This window comes from Eumetopias jubatus, unplaced genomic scaffold (assembly GCF_037043125.1).
Source record: "Eumetopias jubatus isolate StellerSeaLion01/CBP00866 unplaced genomic scaffold, mEumJub1_p1.0 scaffold_15, whole genome shotgun sequence".
In the NCBI taxonomy this organism is placed as follows: Eukaryota; Metazoa; Chordata; class Mammalia; order Carnivora; family Otariidae; genus Eumetopias; species Eumetopias jubatus.
This window is the reverse complement of record NW_028274821.1, coordinates 64,681,432-64,703,136: the sequence shown is the minus strand read 5'-3', so window position 1 is coordinate 64,703,136 and position 21,705 is coordinate 64,681,432. Positions and strand designations below refer to the sequence as shown.

At 40.3% G+C, this 21,705-nt stretch overlaps 1 protein-coding gene across 2 annotated transcripts in view; it reads right to left on the bottom strand.

Moving 5' to 3' along the window:
* PLPPR1 (phospholipid phosphatase related 1) overlaps positions 1-21,705 on the bottom strand; it is a 112,862-nt gene that overhangs the window by 16,949 nt on the left and 74,208 nt on the right. For both annotated transcript variants that reach the window (XM_088018920.1, XM_028108856.2), the window contains one exon: positions 12,923-13,055. In XM_088018920.1, the coding sequence (XP_087875046.1) occupies positions 12,923-13,055 (133 nt within the window). The remainder of the gene's footprint in view (positions 1-12,922; positions 13,056-21,705) is intronic.

Below are 21,705 nucleotides of genomic sequence, written 5' to 3'. Positions count from 1 at the left end.
TTAGGGTCTTTGATTGCTAGCAATTTAGGACATGGAGGTAAAACTCTGGGATCTGGTCCCTGTTATGGAGTCAGTGCAGGATTCTACCCTTATACTCAACTGTGAATGTAGCAGGAGCAGTGACATGACCAGGAAATGTGCATAAGGAGAAGCAGCAAAGCCACAGATAATTGGCATGCAAGAAAAAGGTACTAGGACTCATAGCAGGATACATTTAGGTCTTCCAGACAAAAAACTGGTCAAAGTACATAACCAGACTGCCTGGTGCCAAGGAGGATGCTACTGATTTTCACACAGGTGACCTTCAGTAGGAAGCCTAGCCCCAGACAGGACGGTGGTAATGGGGTGAAGAGGCATTGGTGGGGTGAGGGACGGACTAAATTCCTTTTAGCTACAAAGGCCCTGTGATCTTAGGGGAAACCTCTAAATTGAAGGCCAACCATTCTATATTAAATTATAAATGTGTAATTTCCAGTTTAAAATGGCACCTTGCTTAATCGCTCCTGGTAGAACATCTCTCAATCGTCTACTAAAGTATACACGATACCTGTGAAAAAAGATGGAAACTCCTAATGCCAACCCAAAAGGAGAATCAGGAAGGGGTTCCATTATCAGTAAGTGCCATGGAGTGGGTTCTCTCTCTCTTTCTCTCATACACACACACACACACACACACACACACGCACACACACACACAAGGACTTTTACTTCAGGAAAAACTCAAATTTCTCCTTAAAAGACAGAGATCAGGGGAGAAAACCTAGGAAGAGATTTCCTTTCTCTCCTACAATCTGGCCCCTGACTCAGAAATTCGGGATTGAGATTGCTCAGAAAATAGGGCTGTGGTCACTCTACTGGATGAGTTCTGTTTGAATTTGCCTGGAACTGTCTCCTCTCCTTCTTCATTCTTCTAAATGTATTCAGAGACACACTTCTGGGCAACAACTAGGTGGGAGGTGGCAAAGGCACAGACAGCAGCCCCTTCTGGGAACAGACCCACATGCTCTAGAGATGAGTGCCTGAGGGGCCCTGTAGTTGTGTGTGCTCTTCATCCACACAGCAGTGGGGGTTCAAGGAGATGCCAGTTCACTGGAGTTGAGGAGCTCCGGCAGAAAGCACGCTAACTGGGGACCGGACTCGTGCTGTGCACACCAACCTGCTTTCAAGTGTGGACAAGAGCAAGCCACACTTCTATCTGCTCATGAATATTGTGGATGGTCTTGCCTCACTTAAGAGTGAATAGGGTGAAAGAAACAATCACATATCACATGGGGTCTTGGAAAAAATATTCCTATTTTAGACTAGTATGATACTATTTTACTTTTTTGTACCCTTTGTCCCAGTGAGAATTTTACATTTGTGTGATTATCTAGTGATGTCCATCTCTCCCATTGGAATTGTAGAATATATAAGCTCTCTAGGAGCACTGAACACGCCTATATTAATGTTGCATCCTAAGTACCTAGTATCAAGTGTGGCACATAGTAAACATTTAATACTTATTTGTGAGTTAATTAATGGACTGCTAAAGAAACTTCAGAGTTAAGAATAGGAGAAGAGGATAAAAAAGCATAGGAACTTGTCTAGATTTTCTAGCTCGTGTTGGTGTCTCACATCCCTGATTCTACTGAACACAGGGTTGACATCCACACAAAATCCAGCATAGTGCTAGGCACTTGGCGAATAGAGAGGATAACTGAAAACTGGAACTTAGTAAGTGTCTCATGAGTCAGGAAACTTGTAAGTCATCATGTGGAAATTAAAGGATTCTCCATTTTCAATGCAGCAAGAATGAAAAAAAGAACCTTAAATTGGAATATGGAGATCCCTGCTATACACAACATGAGAGATTTCCTACCAGGGAGATCTGTGAAGCATAAGGAATCTGGAAATCACGATCAGCTTGGGTACAGTTTAATACCTAGACATCTTTGAGATAAACGTCCCCATTTCTGAATCCTGAGAACTTGCAGTGGTTGTCAGTTTAAATATTAACACAGGGGTACATGGAATCATGACTCCTACCTATTTTCATGTGGAAAAACTAACATCTAGAACTTTCAAAAAGAAAAGGATATTGAAAAAGACATAACAATGAGTTATCTGGGTTAGGTTGGTAACAGTACTCTCTGAAGAGGGGGAGGGAATCCCATTCCTCCCTCAACACATGTTCTCAGCCTTTTATCCAACATTTCTAAAAGAGGGCTGCTCTTCTGTCTATGTTGAGCAAAACAATGCAATGAAAGAGAGGACTGAAGAACTATTGTGCTGTGTGACATTGAGAATGCTTGAACATTTTCTCGTGTTCAAAATTTAACCAGCTTTGTGAATCTTTTGTCATCGCTTTCCCACTACGATGTTCAAAAAACAAGGAACACATCAGTTCCTAGCCTTTGTTTTAGTGGGAAAATGGATGAAAATCTTATCCCACATGGGCAAGTACAAGTACATGGTGCCATTTTCACCAGTGCCATTTTCCACAGTGGGAGGGGAACACCTAAGGAACTCGTAGGTTCAGTTTCCTCAATGTACTTTCTGATTCAATCACCAACTTTTAATTTGAAATCTCATCTTTCATCAAATCCCCATTGCAAATGGAATACCAAGATAGAAAGAAATGCACAGAGTTCCTTTTTGCTTTTACTTTTGCCACATCAAGATCCTTAGGGGAAAATCTCAATTGAGAAAGTCACTCAGCTGTTTATCTCAATTCAGTTGTGAAGACCATTCTTTCAGGAAACAACCATTTCTTTAGGAAAAGGAAAGATGGTGCAATGTCTTCTTTTTAACATGCTTTATTCAAACTGAAGGTTTCCTAACAAAGAGACTTATCTGTGGTTACCGTGTTTGTCCCATTTCCTCGCAACGATGTACTGCATGGATGAGATGTTTGAATACGAGTGCCATGGATACTAGGTAAAAATAATTAAAATAATAGCAAGGATAGCTAATACGCTGTGTTTAGTGTGTACTAGATATTGGTCTACATGCTTTAGAATATAGTTCACTCAGTCCCCACCACAACTCTATGGGGTAGACATTGTTAGTATGTCCACTTTTCACAGAGGAAATTGAGGCATGGAGAGGCAATTAACTCGACCAAGAAGAGCTGGGATTAGAAACTAAATAGTATAACTCTAAATCCATATGTATTTTAAGATTAATTTATTTATTTGACAGTGAAAGCGAGCATGTGTGGGGGGGGGCAGAGGGAGAGAGAAAATCTCAAGAAGACTCCATGCTGACCATGGAGTGAGAGGTGGGCTCGATCTCACCACCCTGAGATCTCGACCTGAGCCAAAACCAGGAGTCGGACGTTTAACCGACCAAGCCACCCAGGTACCTCTAAATCCATACTCTTAATCATAATCTTCTAAGCTTGTATTTTCATGTACTTAAAAAAATATGGGTAGGTATCAGGCCATGAAAAAAAGCACTTTAGTTCTATTTGCTTGGTCACACACACACACACACACACACACACACACACACACACACACACTCACATACACAGAAGAGGGAAGGATTTAGAACATGCCCCTGATGAAATGTATTGCACTTGTCACAACAGAGCAAGAGTTTCTCAGTATTTTAGACAACAGTTTTCTGACAAGAGTATGATAGAATACCTGAGATATGTCATCACTGAATGAGGTACTTTTTTCATCACTTTGGCAATAAATCTGACTTTTTTTCTAGTGTAATACAACATCATCAGTGCAAACTGATCTACACATCATCAAATATTATTTTATGCTTCAAAAACAAGTTTCTGACACAACTGAATACATCAGTTCCTTGGACAGTTAATTTCAGGTGTTCACCAAACAAGATCTTGTGGTCTCTTTCCTACAGAGGTCAGGAAAACACCAAAGGCTGACAGCAGTCTACTTGTCTTGATGGCATGGTTTTAATTCTAAGAACAATTTTATTTAAATCAACTAATCTGAACCTCAGTTACTTTGTATCACAGGGTTATTATGCAAATCATAGAAATAGTTGTAAGAACATTTTATGAATTGTGAGCTTGATATAGATATTAGTTATCTAATATCTATATTAGATATTATATCAGTTATAACTGAGGGAAATAAATGTCCCCAGTAAAGGTGTTTTACATAAATTGATTATAAAATTATTTTTAAAACATAGGAAAGAGACAAGAACCCTATAATTCTAACAACTTCAAATATTTGACTCTATGATATGTTATTCATCCTTTGTATTAATAAAGCAGCTTTTACAATATGATGAGCTGGTGGTTTTAAAAAATACCCAATATTTGTTATTATAACCACTCATTGATAAGTGAAGATAAAGGATAATTACTTAATAAAGATGATGGGTAATCAACTAGAAAACCCCCCAAATATTTTTATAAATGAGAGAACAAACACACTTCTACTTCCCCAAAGCATAAAATGACATGATTTCTCGATGATATGGTTTCATCTCAACAGGAGTGTCTTCTTTAGCTCTCCTTTCTGAGGACAGTTCCTCAGTATTTTTCTTTCTCAAATGTCTGACTTCTCTCTTACTCCTGGTCTTTAAATATTTGCTTCTCAGTTCCCCTAGACAGTGTGGATCGAAATCTGGTCGATAGAGACAAAGATCCTAAAAGTGTGCCAGAGGCAGTGGAATTATTTTCTTTTTAAAGATTTTATCTATCTATCTATCTAGCGTGCATTTGTGGGGGGAGGGGCAGAGGGAGGAGGAGAATCTTCAGCAGATTCCGTGCTGAGTGCAGAGCCCCACACGAAATCAAGAGTCCCGTGCTTAATTTACTGAGCCACCCAGGCACCCCGAGGCAGTGAAATATTACAATAAAATAGAGAAAGTGGATGCAAATAATTCTAGGAAGTATGCCCTAGATACAAACTAAATATGGAGCGGGAAGATTTTAGATTCCTTACCTACCAAAGAATGTAACAATGGGCATATCAAATTCTGGAGGGCTTCCAAACAACAGCCTTGGAGTTCCACCCTTTCTGATCGTGTTCAAAAGTTTCTAAAGCAAACCTGGTGATCTGAATCCTCTCCATTCCTATCAACAACCAGCATCAAGCCCTGTTATTGACTGACAGATACTGACCTGGTGTCTCTGCTTGATGCTTTTCCTAATCACGGTTATGATGTTCTAATGTGATAACTTAAGTTGTTTCCAAAACACTACTTTATTTTTTTATTGAGGTATCACTGACGTCTTAGTTTTAGGTGTGCAATGTAAGAATTAGATATTTGTATATATTGTAAATTTTATTTTTCACATAAGTGACCCTTTATCAATTGTTGGGAGTTGTTTCTAATATTCAGACAGTATTTCTGCATCTCACTATGCCTAATTTTGTGATGTGTGTAACATCTTCATAGCAAAAATATTGATATAATATTTTAAGCAAAAGTCTGAAGTATACTTGTTTTCTTAAATCTTTAAAACTGAGGGAGATTCTGCTCCCAGGGGACATTTTGCAGTGTTTGGAGACATTTTTGATTGTCACTAGTGGGACAGGGGTGTTACTGACATCTGGTGTATAGAGGTGAGAGATGCTACTGAGCGTCCTACAATACTCAGGACAGTCCCCTACCCCTATGTGGAAAAGAACAATTTGGCCCAACATTTCAGTAATGCTGAGGTTGGGAAACTGCTTTACAGGAAAGAAGTTCACTGAGGTGCCATGAATTTGCATTGGCTCTTCTGCAAAGTGTTGAGAAAGTGGCAGTCTATTCCTTCCTTTTATTAGAGTCCAGCCTTTAGACACTGGTGCTGGGAGAACCCTCAGGAAAGGATCACTAGAGTCTCATATGACTAAATAACTTTCTTCTTCTTCTTCTTCTTTTTTTAAAGATTTTATTTATTTATTTATTTGACAGAGAGAGACACAGCGAGAACAGGAACACAAGCAGGGGAAGTGGGAGAGGGAGAAGCAGGCTCCCTGCTGAGCAAGGAGCCAGACACGGCACTCAATCCCAGGACCCTGGGATCATGACCTGAGCCGAAGGCAGACACTTAATGACTGAGCCACCCAGGCGCCCCTAAATAACTTTCTTCTTGATAATGAGAGTAACCTATAGAGTTCTGGATCAGGAGTCTTGTTCCGGTCTGGAATGTTCTCATTCATGGAGGATGACACTCAAAGGAGAGCAGATTTGTTCTGTGCTCTGAGCAAAGCAACCACAGGCAGGCTCATCACAACTTCTGGAGACCTGAACAGAGGTCTAGTTGTGCCTTTTAGTCATTCAAGGCTCCCAGCTCCAGCATCGCTCCACGTTGTGCACCTCCCCCCCACCCCCGCCCCGACAGCCCCTGGCATCTTTGCTCCCTAGAAGGAAGTACCAAACATGTCAGTCTCAAAGTCTGGTGGCTTGGTTGCTCATGAAGCCCAGAAACAGAGTTTCCAGAAACAGAGTTTCCAGAAACAGAGGTTCCATTTTTCCCCTAAGATCCATCCTGGCTTTCTCCTCCTGATGCATATCCTAAAGCTTCAACTCTGGTTTCTATCAATGAGTTCTGGAAATATCTCCATCTGCTTATAGGCCCATGCCCTGCCTTACTTTTGGCATTTTTCTGTCAGGCATTTTTCTGCCTCTTGTCTCAGGACTAAAGGTGGGTGCCTGGGCACTGCAAGTTATTTTTTAGAAAAAATGGAACCTCAACTTCTTCACTTGGTACAATGGACACCTAGTTTCCTGGGATGGTCACTGTCCTGCTAAGAAGTCACTGCCAACTCTAGACAATTCTTGTAGGACAGCCTCTCCCTCCCCACTTAAAATTGCATATCTGCCCCTACAAACTCCCCATTTCCTTTTCCTACATTATTTTTCCTCATAGCACTTATCTTCTAATGAACACCATAATTTACTTATTTATTTTGTTTAATGCTTGGCTTCCCCTACTGGAATATAAACTCAGTGAGGGCAAATAAATCTCTCTTTCGTTCACTAATTTGTCCTCAACAACTTAATCAGTGCCTACTATATGGTAAAATTGGGTAAAAGGTTAGCTACTGAAACGCACCCTCACACTGCTACACAGAAAGGGTATATGGATACAGTCCTGCCAGAAACGAATTCGAATACCAAGCTTTTCCTTACCTTTGATGGCATAAAGCGTTACTTTGTTTAAAAATATTTTGCTAATTGACTGGTCATTTTGCAGTGAGAAGCTGATCATGTTTGTTGGGAAATACTTTTTATAATGGATTCTAGAATAATTACATATCTACTATATGGTAGATGCCCAACAAATTATTTGTTGAAGGTTGAATGAATATGATCAGTCCTCCAGTTTATAATTTAATTATAAATACCGAATGTACATAGAAATGGACTTACTGAATCCAATTAAGTCTCTTTTTAGATAAAGTACATTTAAGTGACTTTCAAAACTGAGAAGGATTTTCTAGTTCTCAAAAAGGCTGACATTTAGCTTGTCTCAGGGCATCAATTCTTATGACCATAAAACACTGTGACCTTTGAAGCTGCATTTAAAATATTCATGCTCCATTTAGATCACACTTAATTTATGGCAATTAATTAGTGTTACATGAATTAACTGTTTACCATAGTACTTTCTATTCTGTCCAGTACTACCTAATCCTCAGACCTGACCTAAATGGCATAAGACCTGCTTGATATTTAATTAAATTTTTATTATAAGTAATAATGGAGCAACTCTGTAATCCCAAATGGAAAGCCCATAATAAATAGCTTCTGGGTGACAGGCTATTTTAGTTGCTAATAGACAGTCTAATCTTGGCATATTTGGATGAATTTTTTTCCTTTAACCCAAAAGAAATTATTTATTCAGGAAAGGAAAGTTAATTTAGTTTTCCTTCCATATGGCAAACAACCTCAAAACTCTCATCAAATTCTAATGCTTTTTATTCATTACTTTTCAATATTAAACCCAAAGCTTACTATTTAATAATTGATATTTACAAGGCTACATTTCCTCAATATATTAGTTAATGTAAAGGATTTAACTAAACTTCTCTTCATGAATTTTTTGGAAAATGTGACTTCCTTATTTTGTCTTGGCTGTTGAAAAAAGAATGCAAGGGTTTATCTCTTTTGAGAGCTTAAACCCGTGTGGTGGTGGTGTTGTTCAGTTTAGTGCAACACCAAAAGAGATGGTATAGGAAGGGAAAGGAATGCAGAAGAAAAAAAATGAAGAGGGAGAAGTCCAAATACGTGTTACTAATTTGACTGCATTTGTTTTTATAAAATATTGGTGAAACTTGTTAGTTCAGTCAATTCTTTTCCTCCCTTCCCACGTCATGGAAACACAACTTGAGAAATTAAACCACAGTTTAGAAGTGGGTGGAACCTACATCTGGGAGGCAGGGCATCTTTCTTCTAATGACCACTTTGGGAAAACCAATTTATTGTTGGATCTGTGAATCAGAGCAATTCCATCCTCTCTGTCAAGGTCAACGCAGTTAGTTTTTATCTACAGGAGGAGATGGCTTCATTTGAATGTTTTCCCTCTGACTTCACTATTTTTGCCACTTTTTCACTGAACATTTAATTTGGATCTGTGGGATGGGGGTGAGGGGATACTGTTCAGGTCCACAGCAGTCAGACTAGAGAAGACTGAGAGCCAAGGTACCACTCTCAGCTCTGCTTCCTACACTGACGATCACGTTAAAGGACTTGGCCAACCTTCTGAATAGCCTCTACCTTTCCCCTATTTTTCCTCCCCTTGGCCCCCTTAAAAAAATAATGTTTAGCTATTTTTCTGATTTTAAAATTATTCATGATAATAATTGGAAATTATAGAATAGAAAGATAAAAATTATTCAACCATCCTGCTACAAATCAGAAGTGACAAAGGTTAACTGTGAGTGTATTTCCCTTCAGTCTTTTTTAGCTGGGATACACACACACACACACACACACACACACACACACACCTATGATGTTGTATCCTCCTTATTTTGAAATAATTACAGATTCGTAGTGTTTTGACTTTTTCATATAACATTATATCATGAATATTTCCCCTTTCATTAAAAATTCTTAAAAATAACATTTTCTGAGGTTGCAACTTACGGAGTTAGCATTATTTTGAAAAAAGTGTGTCATTAGATATTTCTAATTTATGTTATAAAAATAATTTTAGTCCATAAAGATTAATAGACATCAATGATCATCTCCTTAGGATAAATTATTTGAAGTTGGGTAAAAGGTTAGCTACTGAAACGCACCCTCACACTGCTACACAGAAAGGGTATATGGATACAGTCCTGCCAGAAACGAATTCGAATACCAAGCTTTTCCTTACCTTTGATGGCATAAAGCGTTACTTTGTTTAAAAATATTTTGCTAATTGACTGGTCATTTTGCAGTGAGAAGCTGATCATGTTTGTTGGGAAATACTTTTTATAATGGATTCTAGAATAATTATATAAACTGCAAGAGAAAGTCATACAATTTCAACTTAATCAGAATAGTTAGCTAAAGCAGTTGTCATTTTCTGATGATTTTTGGTGGCTATTAGGCTAGACAAAAGGACTGTTAAGCTCTTTACAATAACATTTCTAATACATCTGATTACTGCCTTACTTTAATTTTTTCAAAGGAAACCTCCCCATTTAAAGGATCTCTAAGTAGTATGTTTTTTCCTCTTATAAAAAACATTCATCCAGATACTCAAAAAAAGTAAGTTGCCTTTCTTAAGATACATAGACCCCTCTCCCCACCTCCAACTCTTCTATATGAAGTTAGGACAGACTTCTCTTTCTCTTAGAAATTGCCTAATGTATGTACTTTAATTTCCTAGAACTAAGCTGAAGAGTGGTAATAAAGTTAAACAGGAGGCCAATGAATATTTAAGAAACAGCATTTATGGAAACAATTTTAGGCAAATCTGTGATTTAATCTTTTTTCCTTACTTAGCAAAAAATATTATTGAAAACCTACTATGTGCCAGGCATTTTGCAATATGCTGTTGATAAAAAGCGAAAAGATACAGTCCCTGTTCTCCAAAGGATCACAAAGTAATGGGAGTAATGGACTTATATAATTACAGGGCTAGGTGAGTTCCTATCAAAGACGCAGGCTCAGTGGCGGGCTGGGAGAGGAGGTAGCTAGCTGTCTGGGTTGGTGAAGAGGTAATGTGTAAGCAGTGTTCTGGAGGATTAGTAGGATCGTCAGCTTTAGGGGTGGGAGGATGGCAATGGGGTTCCCCAGGCAGAAGGAGCAGCACATGAACAGAAACCAGGGAGAAGCATCGCACTGTTTAAAACACCAGGGATGCTCTGAAAGAATTTAAGCAGGGAAATGACTTGATCATAGTTTGTCTCCGGAAGGATCTGCAAAATGGTCAATGGAAGATATTTTTGTGTGCCTGGGGTGCTGGAGCCACGTTGCAAGATAAGATGTAGGGGGACCATTTACAGGACAAGAAACTTCACTGGCCTGCACCCAGGGCTCCCAAACTTCAGAGTGCATCAGAATCACCTGGATGACCAGTCATGAAACACAGATCATCAGGCTCCACTCCCAGATTTGGTAGGTATGGGATGAGGACTGGACTAAGAATGTATATTTCTAACAAGTTCTCAGATAGCTTAAGGTGACTTCTAGGATCTGGATTTAAGCAACTGGGCAGATCCTGGTGCCATAAAACAAAAGAGGGAAAGCATGAAGCAAGTGCTTCCATACCCAGCAACCTCCCTTCCTTCTTGATGCTGTTCCTCTCATTCTGCAAGCTTTGCATGTTACCTGCTGGCGGTCTCCCCACCCTTCCCTGTGAACACCATCTCTCTTAGCTTATGATAGACTCCAATGGACTAATGTGTCATTGATTATGAAAATGGGAGTTTTTTTGCTCCTCTAGGGTGAGACATTTCTACTTTAATCATCCTCCTGAAACCACACTTCAGCTTGATGAATGACTCCAGTAGGAATTTCAGGTACTACCACAGGCAATCTGCAAGATTCGTTCCTGGATAGTGGGGGGGGGGGTCTTTTGATATCCCTCAGTGAACCAAGTCTTGCCCCACGATGCAGAGAGACAGGTCTACACACACGATAGACGCCAATTACAATTTCTCTTCTTTGGAGTCTGCCCCAGATTCTTTCCTTATCTTTGCCAAGAAAGATCAACAGTGTCTTTTAAAGATATTTCCAGTTAACTGTAATCTAATAACCTTCTGCTTAAATTACTTGCTCTAATTATACGATCACACAGTGATCATAAAATCTTCTCTGAGTCAAATTATGTAAATGTGTGTATAGACATATGCACTCTCACACTCCTTGGGAAAAGTGACTTTACCCCATTTTATAGCAGGGTCTTCATCTGTACAATTAAGATTATAAACTACCTTACAGGGTGTTGGGTGGATTAAATGAAATAATGTTCATAAAGTGTCTAGTCCACTGTCCTGTATGATAAAGATTTTCTTCTCTCCTTTATTTTCTCCTTGATGGTTTGTTACCTAGCCACTCTGGTGGGAAGTGACCAAACTCTGGACATCTTTGAAAGGCACCACTGTTTGGAATGAATGAACTCAGACAGTGGTGACATCATATTGACCAGGGATTACCTAGTGAGCTCACTGCAGACTTCCACAGGTCATTCTGCAGGTACCATCAGTAGATGCTGAAGACTATTTTTTTTTTGTTTAAGATTTTATTTATTCAAGAGAGAGGGCAAGAGAGAGAGTGCGCGCACAAGCACGCACAAGCGGCAGGGGAGCAGTAGAAGGAGAGGGAGAAGCAGACTCCCTGCTGAGTAGGGAGCCCAACAGGGTGCAGGGTGGGGGGCCTGGATCCAAGGACCCCCAGATCATGACCTAAGCAGAAGCTCAACTGACTGAGCCACCCAGGCAGCCCTGAAGATTTTAATGTTAAGAGTTGCTTCTTTTAAATTGGATTTTCTTAGGCTTCCCACTCTACTACTTTCCTCATTCCCACTCCAATCACAGAAGTTCTTGCATATTCTATTTTAATGTGGTCATTTGCTTAAGACTTGATGTAATCCAACCCTTTTCTACAACAGGAAAAAACAGGATTAAGGATAACCAAAAGAGTCGAGAGGATGTTGTATTCTGGCCTTCACTTTCTCAGATGTCAATTCTGTAGGTTTTAAATGGTATCTCAGCTTGTTTTAATACTAGCCATGTTCACACTTTGGGAGTTTTATCCTGGCTCCCATGAACATCTGGTCATAGATATTTGTAAGATCTCATTTGAACACTGTAACAGTTATTTATTGAGTATTTACTGTGTAGGAGGAACTCTGTAAAATCTATTTCCTACCTATTCTCATATACATATTCATTCCCATTCTATAATCATTACCCCCATCACCTCAGATGTTTTTTTAAAAATTCTAGGAGGAGAGATATAGAACATGCCTTAATTATGTCTTATCATGAACACTAATAAAACTATTTGTTTTCCAACCTTGGAAAGGCACTGTTTTCCAGACCCTGATGAGTTACATTCCCATACTTGGTGTAGAGTTCCCTGCATAACAAAATTATACTGGATGGGAAATCTTTGCCAGGAAATTTGATTATTTCTATGTTCATTTTATTGGTGTCCCCTGCTGTGCCCCCACACCCTCGCCAGACTCAGTAAAAGGGTATATGACAGTATTCAGTCAACATTAAAATATATGTCCAGAGGGAATCTCAGATAAATATTGTATAGGGGAAAAAAATCCAAGTTGAAATCATTTGTAAGACAATTGAATAAATCTTGCTTCATTCACTTCAAGGATGAGAAACTGGACTTGGCACTATGATCAGGCTCAATATCTGCCCTTCCTGGAAAATCCCTAAAGAAACCCTTGCTTTTAAAGTTGATGCTTCCATAGCTTAGTTTATTCTATCAAGCGTGTTCATCTGTAGTAAGTTTAGTAGATTGTACCTATAAGTGAGGGCTCGGTTCAGCATGCTCTTGTACTCACCTATGAATCTTATGATCCTTCGGAGTAAGGGGTTCAGGTAACAGCATTCTCCAGTCAGAATGGTTTTTTCCTGGGCAATCAGAGATTCTCTGGTTGACTTTATGAAATACATGGATATCTCACCAATAAAAATCTGGAGAAGGAATGTTTAAGAAATGTCAAGTTGGAGAGAACGGTCTGATAAAAAAGACCAGTGACTTTAAAAAACCAAAAGCAAAACCCAAACTTTTGAGGCTCCAGATTCTTTTAAAAGATGTCATGCTGTAGAGATAGAGGTTTAAATAGTAGTTTGTATTTAATTCTTCAAAAGAATTAGAGATGGCAATGATTGATCATTTCGGCGAGGTTTCAGGCAATCCTATTAAATTCTAAGTTCATATAAAACCATGAGTTGCAATAATAAATTGTAATAGAATCTATGATAAGGCTCACTCATGCTGGGACTAAATTCTTTTAACTGAATGTGTGAGCTGCAATGATGAGAAATGACTGGGACAGTCATGTGCCCAACAAGGCATTATAAGTTCACATCACGATGAATTATTACTCTGTTATATGGCAATACATTATTTACCCAATAAATCTTTATTTGAACATATTGGCCCGAACTATACTTCTCATACTGTGAACTGGCTGACTGTCCCTTCTTTATAATTGCCACCTCTCTTCTCATCTTGGACTAATATGTATATATTATCATATAAATCATAATGCCTTTGTGTAGACTGTAAGCTTCCTGAAGACAGGGACCATGGCTTCTGTTTCTTGATTATGCTTCTAGCGTTCAGCACAGTGTATTCCTATTTAAAATAAGGAACTGGTGGGAGGTAAGTTGTCACCAACTCTGCCACAGGTGAAGACTGAGAACCATCAATGAAGAATAAAGTTACTAATTACCATCATCTATTGATAACTAGGTGTCTGGTACTTCATCATAGTATTGATCATGCTCAGAAGGTCCCTAGTGTAGGTACTGTTACCCTTGTTGTACTGGTGAAGAGAGAAAGTTCAGTCCCCGCCAGAGCATACAGCTGGCACGTGGAGGCCCTGGCACTGGTCTTCAGGAGAACTAAGTTCCAAAGTTCACACTTTCCATCACATGATATGCCATCTTTATTTTCCTCATCCCAACTTCAGCATTTCCCCGGAAGAACGTGACCTTATAGATGTTCTTCTTTGCTAGACACACGCTTATGGTGTTAGGTAAACTTCATCGCTGTGTAAGAGTTCCCTTTCTGCACATTCCTCCTGTCATTACGGAGTATGTATTTAGATGGATAAAGAGGACAACGTCATGAATGGCACGTGGGTGTGGAAATTAAACTGTAGAATTGCAGAACTGGTGTCGTTTACAGATATTTTCCACTTTACGAGCAAGGAAACTGAAGGTCTCAGGGACTTGGCCTCCCATAGTCGGACAGTAGGGGAGGCAGCACTAGAATGTGGCCATTATGCGTCACCCTGTGTGCACGTGTTACCCTGACTGCACAAGTATAACATCTGCAGCACAGAGGGATGAAATAAACTAATCTCTGACCAAGGTCAGAGCTAGTAAGTCACAAACCCCAGCTCTGGAGCCAAGAAGACCTGGTTCCAGAGCCTTCATTTTTACGACTTAGACTTTTACTTGGTAGTGACTCAATAAAAATAATTGTTGAATTTGTGTTTAATATTGAGAACATAGAAGACAAAACAAGTTAAGTGCAATATGTTTTAAGTACTGAAAAACTCAGATGCTATTAAAGTACAGGACAGAATGGTGTTGTGGAAACAGAACTGGAGGCAAGTCAGAATGGGATAGGACATTGGCGGGAGGAGATAGGACTCAGGGTCCGACAGGCACACAATGGCGTGTATCACGTTGGCAGGTGCTAAGTGTGGTTGTTCAGACTTAGCAATATTTTGTGCCTAATGTCCCATTAACAGTGAATTGATGCTCTGCCATGGACAAATATTTGAATAGCTTTAAGAACTCAGCCCTCCCTCTTTTCTAGTAATACCTATCCCTGCTAAAATAAGGTGCCAAGGGGTTTTGTTTGTCCTGACTGTACATGATGGAACTGCATTGCTGTTCCTTATCTTGGTGAACAGATGGGGATAAATTCATGCATGCTTGGATATGTGAAATAGTATTGCCTTGAGCGAGTGTTCTCGGATTCCACAGACTAGCTCAGACATTCTTGTTATACGTGGATTTCTTACCTTGTATTTCTCTTTTCTATTTCTTATCAGAAACGGTTATGTGTTCTTATTGTTGTTCTTTGTCATGGGATGTCCTGCCAGTCTTGTTCTTGGTTATACGCCCCCAGGGCTTAGCCAAGTGTAAGGTACAAAGTAGTTATTCAATGCGGAATGAGTTAAGCATATCAGATTAATGAAGGTCTTTTGAAATACAGGTTTAATGAGGTAGATTATAAAGAACACAAAACGATTTCCATCATGTATCCTCCCAGACCCAGTGAAAATGTCACTACCCTTCCCAAAGCCTTTACCAGATTCCCTCAGGAAAAGAGGGACCCTGTCTTGTCATTGCCCCACAACACAGTAGACAGATCTCTATCCTGACATCTACCCAATTAACTGCAATTATTGTTTGTATGTCCCTCTCCAGTTGACTATGATGTCCTTATGGGAAGGACTTTTGCCATTCCTTGTATGGTGCTTAGACAGGGACTGCTATATAGTAAGCTCAATCAATATTTGTTGAATGAATAAAAGATTGAATCTTTAGAGGACCTACTTATAGATAGAATCCTCTGACCTTAATTTCTCTGAAGATGAACAATGCAGAAAATTGACAATATGGACCAGAAAGCACACAATTCTTGGTGTACTGCTTAAGATTAAATAAAAACTAAAGGCTAAGTAATACAAAGTGAATTATCTCTTCTAACCTAAATTCACTCATACACTCATTTTGCATTCAACAATTCTGGAGAGGGAGAACCCACTCTGCCAGAGGCAGCGTTGTGAACAGATGTCTAGTATGTATGTGTGTGTAGGGAGGGCACAAAAACTAATAAATACACCATGTAATGTCATGAAATGACATATGATTACAAAGTAAATCAGGAAAATGGGACTGAGGGTGATAACCACATAAGGATAAATGTGAAAAGAGATAAGCATTGCTTGCCTTAGCCACTTCAGAAGCCCAAAACATTCTGACTCCACAGGAAAGAGATGTGCACATTCTAGAAATTCTCCATTTAGTGAAGCTTTCCACTACTCACACATGAGGGCAAAGAAAGCAAGAAAATGTGTGAGAGAATCTATACACAACCTATTCTTGTTAAAGATACACACGTGCATACACATATACCCACATAAAAATCTCAACAAAATCGCTCCAAGTCATACCAAACCAAACCAAACTTGTCATGCAAAAGGGTATGGGGCTCAAATAAAATGTCTATAAGTCAATCCTAAGACCCTCATGTCAACGGTAATAAGCAGTACAAGAATTGTTACCATTGGCCAACAATATTAAAATTCCAATTAACGTATGAAGCATAAAAGAAAAAAAAACAGAGCAAGGACATATACTAACTTATGTATCTAGGTGCTGACATAATGCTGGGAATATATAAAGTGATAATAAATGTTTACATAAGGAAGAAAGGAAGGAAGGAAGAGAGGGGGAAGGGGTCATTTTATAACTAAAAGGTAGGAAAATATTCCTGGTCCAGTGCTCAGACTCCAATGAGTGGGCTTCATGGATGTTCATTTTTCTGTATTTTACTGACCATACCTAGGGTATTATTTGTCCATTTACTGGGTCCTATAGTCTCATTCAGGGCCTGATTATGCTTGGAGAGAGAGAAAGAATTCTGCTTGATAAGGGAAGGGGTCCCTCTTCTTTCCTGCTAGGCCTCCAGCCCACATTGAGTGTCGTTTTGTACATGGTGGCAGATTTATGACTCTGGTTTTGGCAATGGCTGGGTTCCTCCATCTGTGTCTCTGCTACACACACTCTGCCTCTATCTACCCCTCTGTTCAGAGAGCAAGTGGGACATGTGGGACTCTCCAGGTGTTTGGCCCTGGCTGCCCTATTATGGCCGTTCTGATTGCTGGCTAACAAACGTCATATCACTCACAGCAAATGAGAACACCCTCTGGTGAGGAATGACCAAGGCCAAGCTCTAGATCTGGCAATGAATGAACTGCAAATGAATTCCATTGGTGCATTCCTTATCCCCCAGCTATACTAGCTACAATCCCATGTGACATAAGACATTTAGATAATAGTAAATATAGTTTAAGTAATGAGGATAACTGTTCTATCTTGATAAAATTGTATTTCAGATACGTAAACCCAAATGGCAAAGAAGTAAATAATCCTGGAATGTGGTGCATCAGTTCGGTATGTTTTATTTTTTTTTAACATTTTATTTATTTATTTGAGAGAAAGCGAGAGCTAGAGAATGAGACAGAGCATGAGCAGGGGTATGGACAGGGTGGGAAGCAGGCTTCTTGCTGAGCAGGGAGCTCGACATGGGGCTCGATCCCAGGACCTGGGGTCATGACCTGAGCTGAAGGCAGATGCTTAACCAACTGAGCCATCCAGGTGCCCCTCAGTGTGTTATCTTTTAGACTTCAGTTCTTCACAGTGCTTCACAGGAGATCTGATAAGTGATAAATAAGCGATATAAATGCAAAAATATTTAGGGGACAGGTTTTAGATTTCAAAATAAAAACAATTCACAGGAAAAAATAGTCACTGGAAGATGTATTACTATCTCATACTGTAAGGGGGATTCATTGCATATTATATGTGGTTGTCACTAAAGAGGGCATCTAGAACCCCTGCAATATATGTTTTGGATTCACACACACACTGGTCGTGGCTCTGGTACTTGGCAAGATCAAAGTCATTGCTATTTCTTGAATGTGGGCTATAGAGTCGAAATCCCAGCTCTCTCCTCTCTTGATGTGTGATTTTGGGCAAGTAATTGAACCTTTCTGAGCCCTAGTTTTTCTTTTTTTTCATGACTTTGAACATGAGGGTAATAGCTATATCAGAAAATAGTTGAGAGTATTAAAAATGTACGTCAAAGCATCTGTAGGTGCTCAAGGAATGTTTGTTGTCTTTACTTCCTGGTCTATCTAGGCAAGAATGTCTGTTGAGAATGATTTTAAAAAATCATTGTCTCTAGTCCTAGAGTAAGGAAACACGGTATCACTCTAGCTCTGCTCTGCCCTTAACCAGATGTTTGATCTTGGACGAGTCGCTGGACCTCTCTGGGCCTCAGTTTCTCATCTGTTGGACAAGAAGACCTCTACTGTACTTTTCTAGCCCCAATATCTTTGCCTTTATGATAGGAACTGACAAGAGAGGGCTGATTAAGGGAAACTAAAATCACATAATTGGGCTTCAATCTCAGTTCCATTGGTTAAACTCCCCAGGGCCTTCGTTCACTTTCAAAATCCCATGGGACTTTGCCCTCACCAAGTAATCTTCCCTTCAGCAAAGTGGATGCAACCTACTCCAGAGTCATCCTGTTACCTGATATCTCTGTCACTTGGGTTCCTACAGGACAGCTGAGGCTAGAGGCCCGCTCTCTTGGATTTCTGTGTATTATGCTCTGAGGAAAAGGAGAGGGTTCCCAATATTAGTGTCTAAATGGGGGGGAGGTGCCTGGGTGGCTCAGTCTTTAAGCGTCTGCCTTCGGCTCAGGTCATGATCCCAGGGTCCTGGGATGGAGCCCCGCGTCGGGCTCCCTGCTCCACAGGAAGCCTGCTTCTCCCTCTCTCACTCCCCCTGCTTGTGTTGTTGATGACTATTATAAAATATAGCACCAAGGTGGTATGCTGTATTTCCAAAGCATAGTAGTATTTTATGCCTTTTCCCCTGGACAGTGGGTATCAGAGAAATTGGAATTTAAAATGGGTTAGGTAGAATACTGCTCTCAGTAAAAAGTAAAATGCGTAACTAAATTGACCAACATGTATTTTTAGGCAAAGAGTCTTTTCAAAAAGCAAATTATCAAAGCTCCTTAACGCAATCATCAGCAATCATTAGAAGGGGCATCTCAAAGTTGGCAAGCTAGTCTCCCTGTGGGATAATGTGAGGGGAAGAGACAATCTGAGAAAGAATTTAGAGCACTCATGTGTAGCGTAGACAGAAGATGGGGAAACAGATTTTTTTCAGTTTTTTTTTTAAATCCACAACCATTAATGGGTATGCTTATAAATCTTCCTGCCCTCCCCCAAAAAAGGGACTGTAAAGACTCAGTACATTAGCATCAACAGTAGCAAAATGATGTACTCGGTAGAAAACAAACCAACCGACCAAAAAGGAAGTCATGTGATCATGTACAAAAGGCAAAAAGATGTGAGTTATCAAGTGTTAAAAGGGGCTTCAACGGATGAGATTGTTCAGAGCCTGGAAGAGGCCGATTCGGAGGCAGCGCAAGGCCCCACAAGGCCGCCTTTGCTTCAGCAGCTGCGGCCCACGCCCGCCAGCCAACAGACCTGCATTTGGTGAGAGCCCACTCTGTTGCACACTGTGCTCTGGGCTTTTACAGTCACCCCAAGAGCTTACAGCCCAGAAACGCCCCCGAATGAAGATTTACAATTTCCTCCAAATTGTGCCTTTCTATCAAATCGAGTTTGTCTCTTCTTTTCCTAGGAAATTCGAGATCAGTCTTATACACGCGTGCATGCGCGGTTGCATGCAAACTGCGAGCTTCTTCAGTTCTCGCGGGCTAGACATCAAACCTGCTGTTGCTTCAGTGCTAATTACTCCCCTGTCACTTTGTTGTGAGGCCAAGAAAAAGGTTTAATAGCTGCTTTCTCATGCCTTGTGGGGCTGGGGCTGAGGTAAAATAAAGGTAAACCAGATTCTCCACTGAGTTAAATCCTCTTATCCAGACAGACTCTCCGCTCTAGGTTCTGAGTGTACAAGTTTCTTTGGGAGGCCAGAGGCAGTGGTCATCTAGGGTTTCCACCCTGGTTAGAATGCACCCTGCAGATTTCTTGGAAGTGTGGGCTACCACTTTTGGCCAAACAGTTCTGGACACTATAAATCTGATCTGAGACAGCAGTGGCCTGTCTCTGTGCAGCTTATCCCATGAAGCTTTGCCTCAACATGATGCTGATCTCTTCTGACAGTAGCGCCCAGAAGGAGAAATAGGAAATGACAGGTCAAACCCTCAGCAGGGTCTTTTCCCTCGTGCCTTTCTTGTGCATCCCTGCAGCCATGAATGGGGTTGTTAATGCCCATCCACAGGGACACACAGCAGTGGAAGGTGCTAGGTTTTCCTATGGCTAATGTGCTTGAGAATGCACAGAAAACCAAGGGTAAGTCCAGGTTGAGCTACTTTTTTGAAAATTGCCATTAGTTAATATCATACAAGTCACCCCCGAGGGATCCTGCCTTTGTTCTAGTCCAGTGAAAACAGGAAATGGGTTTAAGGAAAGAATAAACTATGACAACAAAAACTCTACGCAGTTCTGTCAAAACCTGACCAGGCACAAGAGTGTAAAATCAAACTCCAGAAAGTTGAGACTTGGGGCTTGGAAACATGACATGTGGAGTTTTCCAATCAGAATGCCTTTTTCTTCTTTTTTTAAATAGCTTTCATGGAATGTTAGAACTGGAAAGATCTTGGAGATCATTAGCCCAACCCCTCCTTTTATTTAGAGATGAGGAATTGAACCTATAGTGGGAACATGACTCACCAGAGGTCACACAATTATTGGAGGCAGAGCCATGACTGGGATCCTTGCCTCTCCTGACATACCCATCCTGAGATCCGTTGACTGCAGTGTGAAGGGAATGCAGCATGCACACTCAGAAGCTGGGGCTGTGCTGAGTTAGACTACAATCTTGATCCCTGTGGCCCAATAAAGGCTGCCCTGGGACCAGCCATACCTCCCTAGGATGGGACAGAAGAAATAAACACAGTTCCTTCCTCCCAGAAAGTGTCCCTGAGTATCAGAAGGGTTCTGCTCTGTACCCGGACGCTGCTCACATATTTTCAGGTCCTGGGGGAAGATCAAGTACTGTCGGCAGGGTTCCAAAGCCGCGCGCTCTCTGCCATTAACCTATCAGCTGTAATCAGCCCTGGCGTCTAGCAATACCCCTCGTTTGGGAGAAAAAGAAAAGTGGAACCAAATGGGTGGCCACCTGTTCAGTCACCTACAGAACTAGCTGGACCTTCAGTGAGTCATTTAACCTAGTTAAGTCTCGAGGTTCTCAAGTCAAAAAGGAAGGGAACTGGACCACACCCTTTCTCTATGTTCTTTGGGATGTCTCTTTTCTATTTCATTGGGATGTTGGGAGGATAAATCAGGCAAAAACTACAGAATATAGGTAAATTAAGATGCCATGCCTATAATCCTCTTTTATGGAATATTCCTCAGCTTATATCTTAGGGACCTGCTAGCATTATTGGTCACACTGTTCACCCAGAGAAGCAAGGAAATGGAGAGGGTTCCATACCTGAGAGCTAGAGTACAACTGTAGGTTCTTAGTCCTCAGTTCACTGTTTATTGACCATACGCCTTGACTTCCCATCAGAGCAACTGACTCTCGTTGTGAATTTGTGTCATTTGGGGAAAATAAATCGATGGAAGAGACAGGATCAAACTTTGCAGCCCGAAGAACAGTTTCTGCTGAAGATCTTAGAATCAAAGAACTATCATTTTTGTCCAGAAGGAAGAGAATGTTCTTCACAAAGTTCTGTTTTCCTATTTTTGTTTTTTGGCTATGTGTGTTTTTATTAGAACTGCCATTTTCAAGTCTTATTAGAGATTGGTCATTTCATAATTATTGCAAG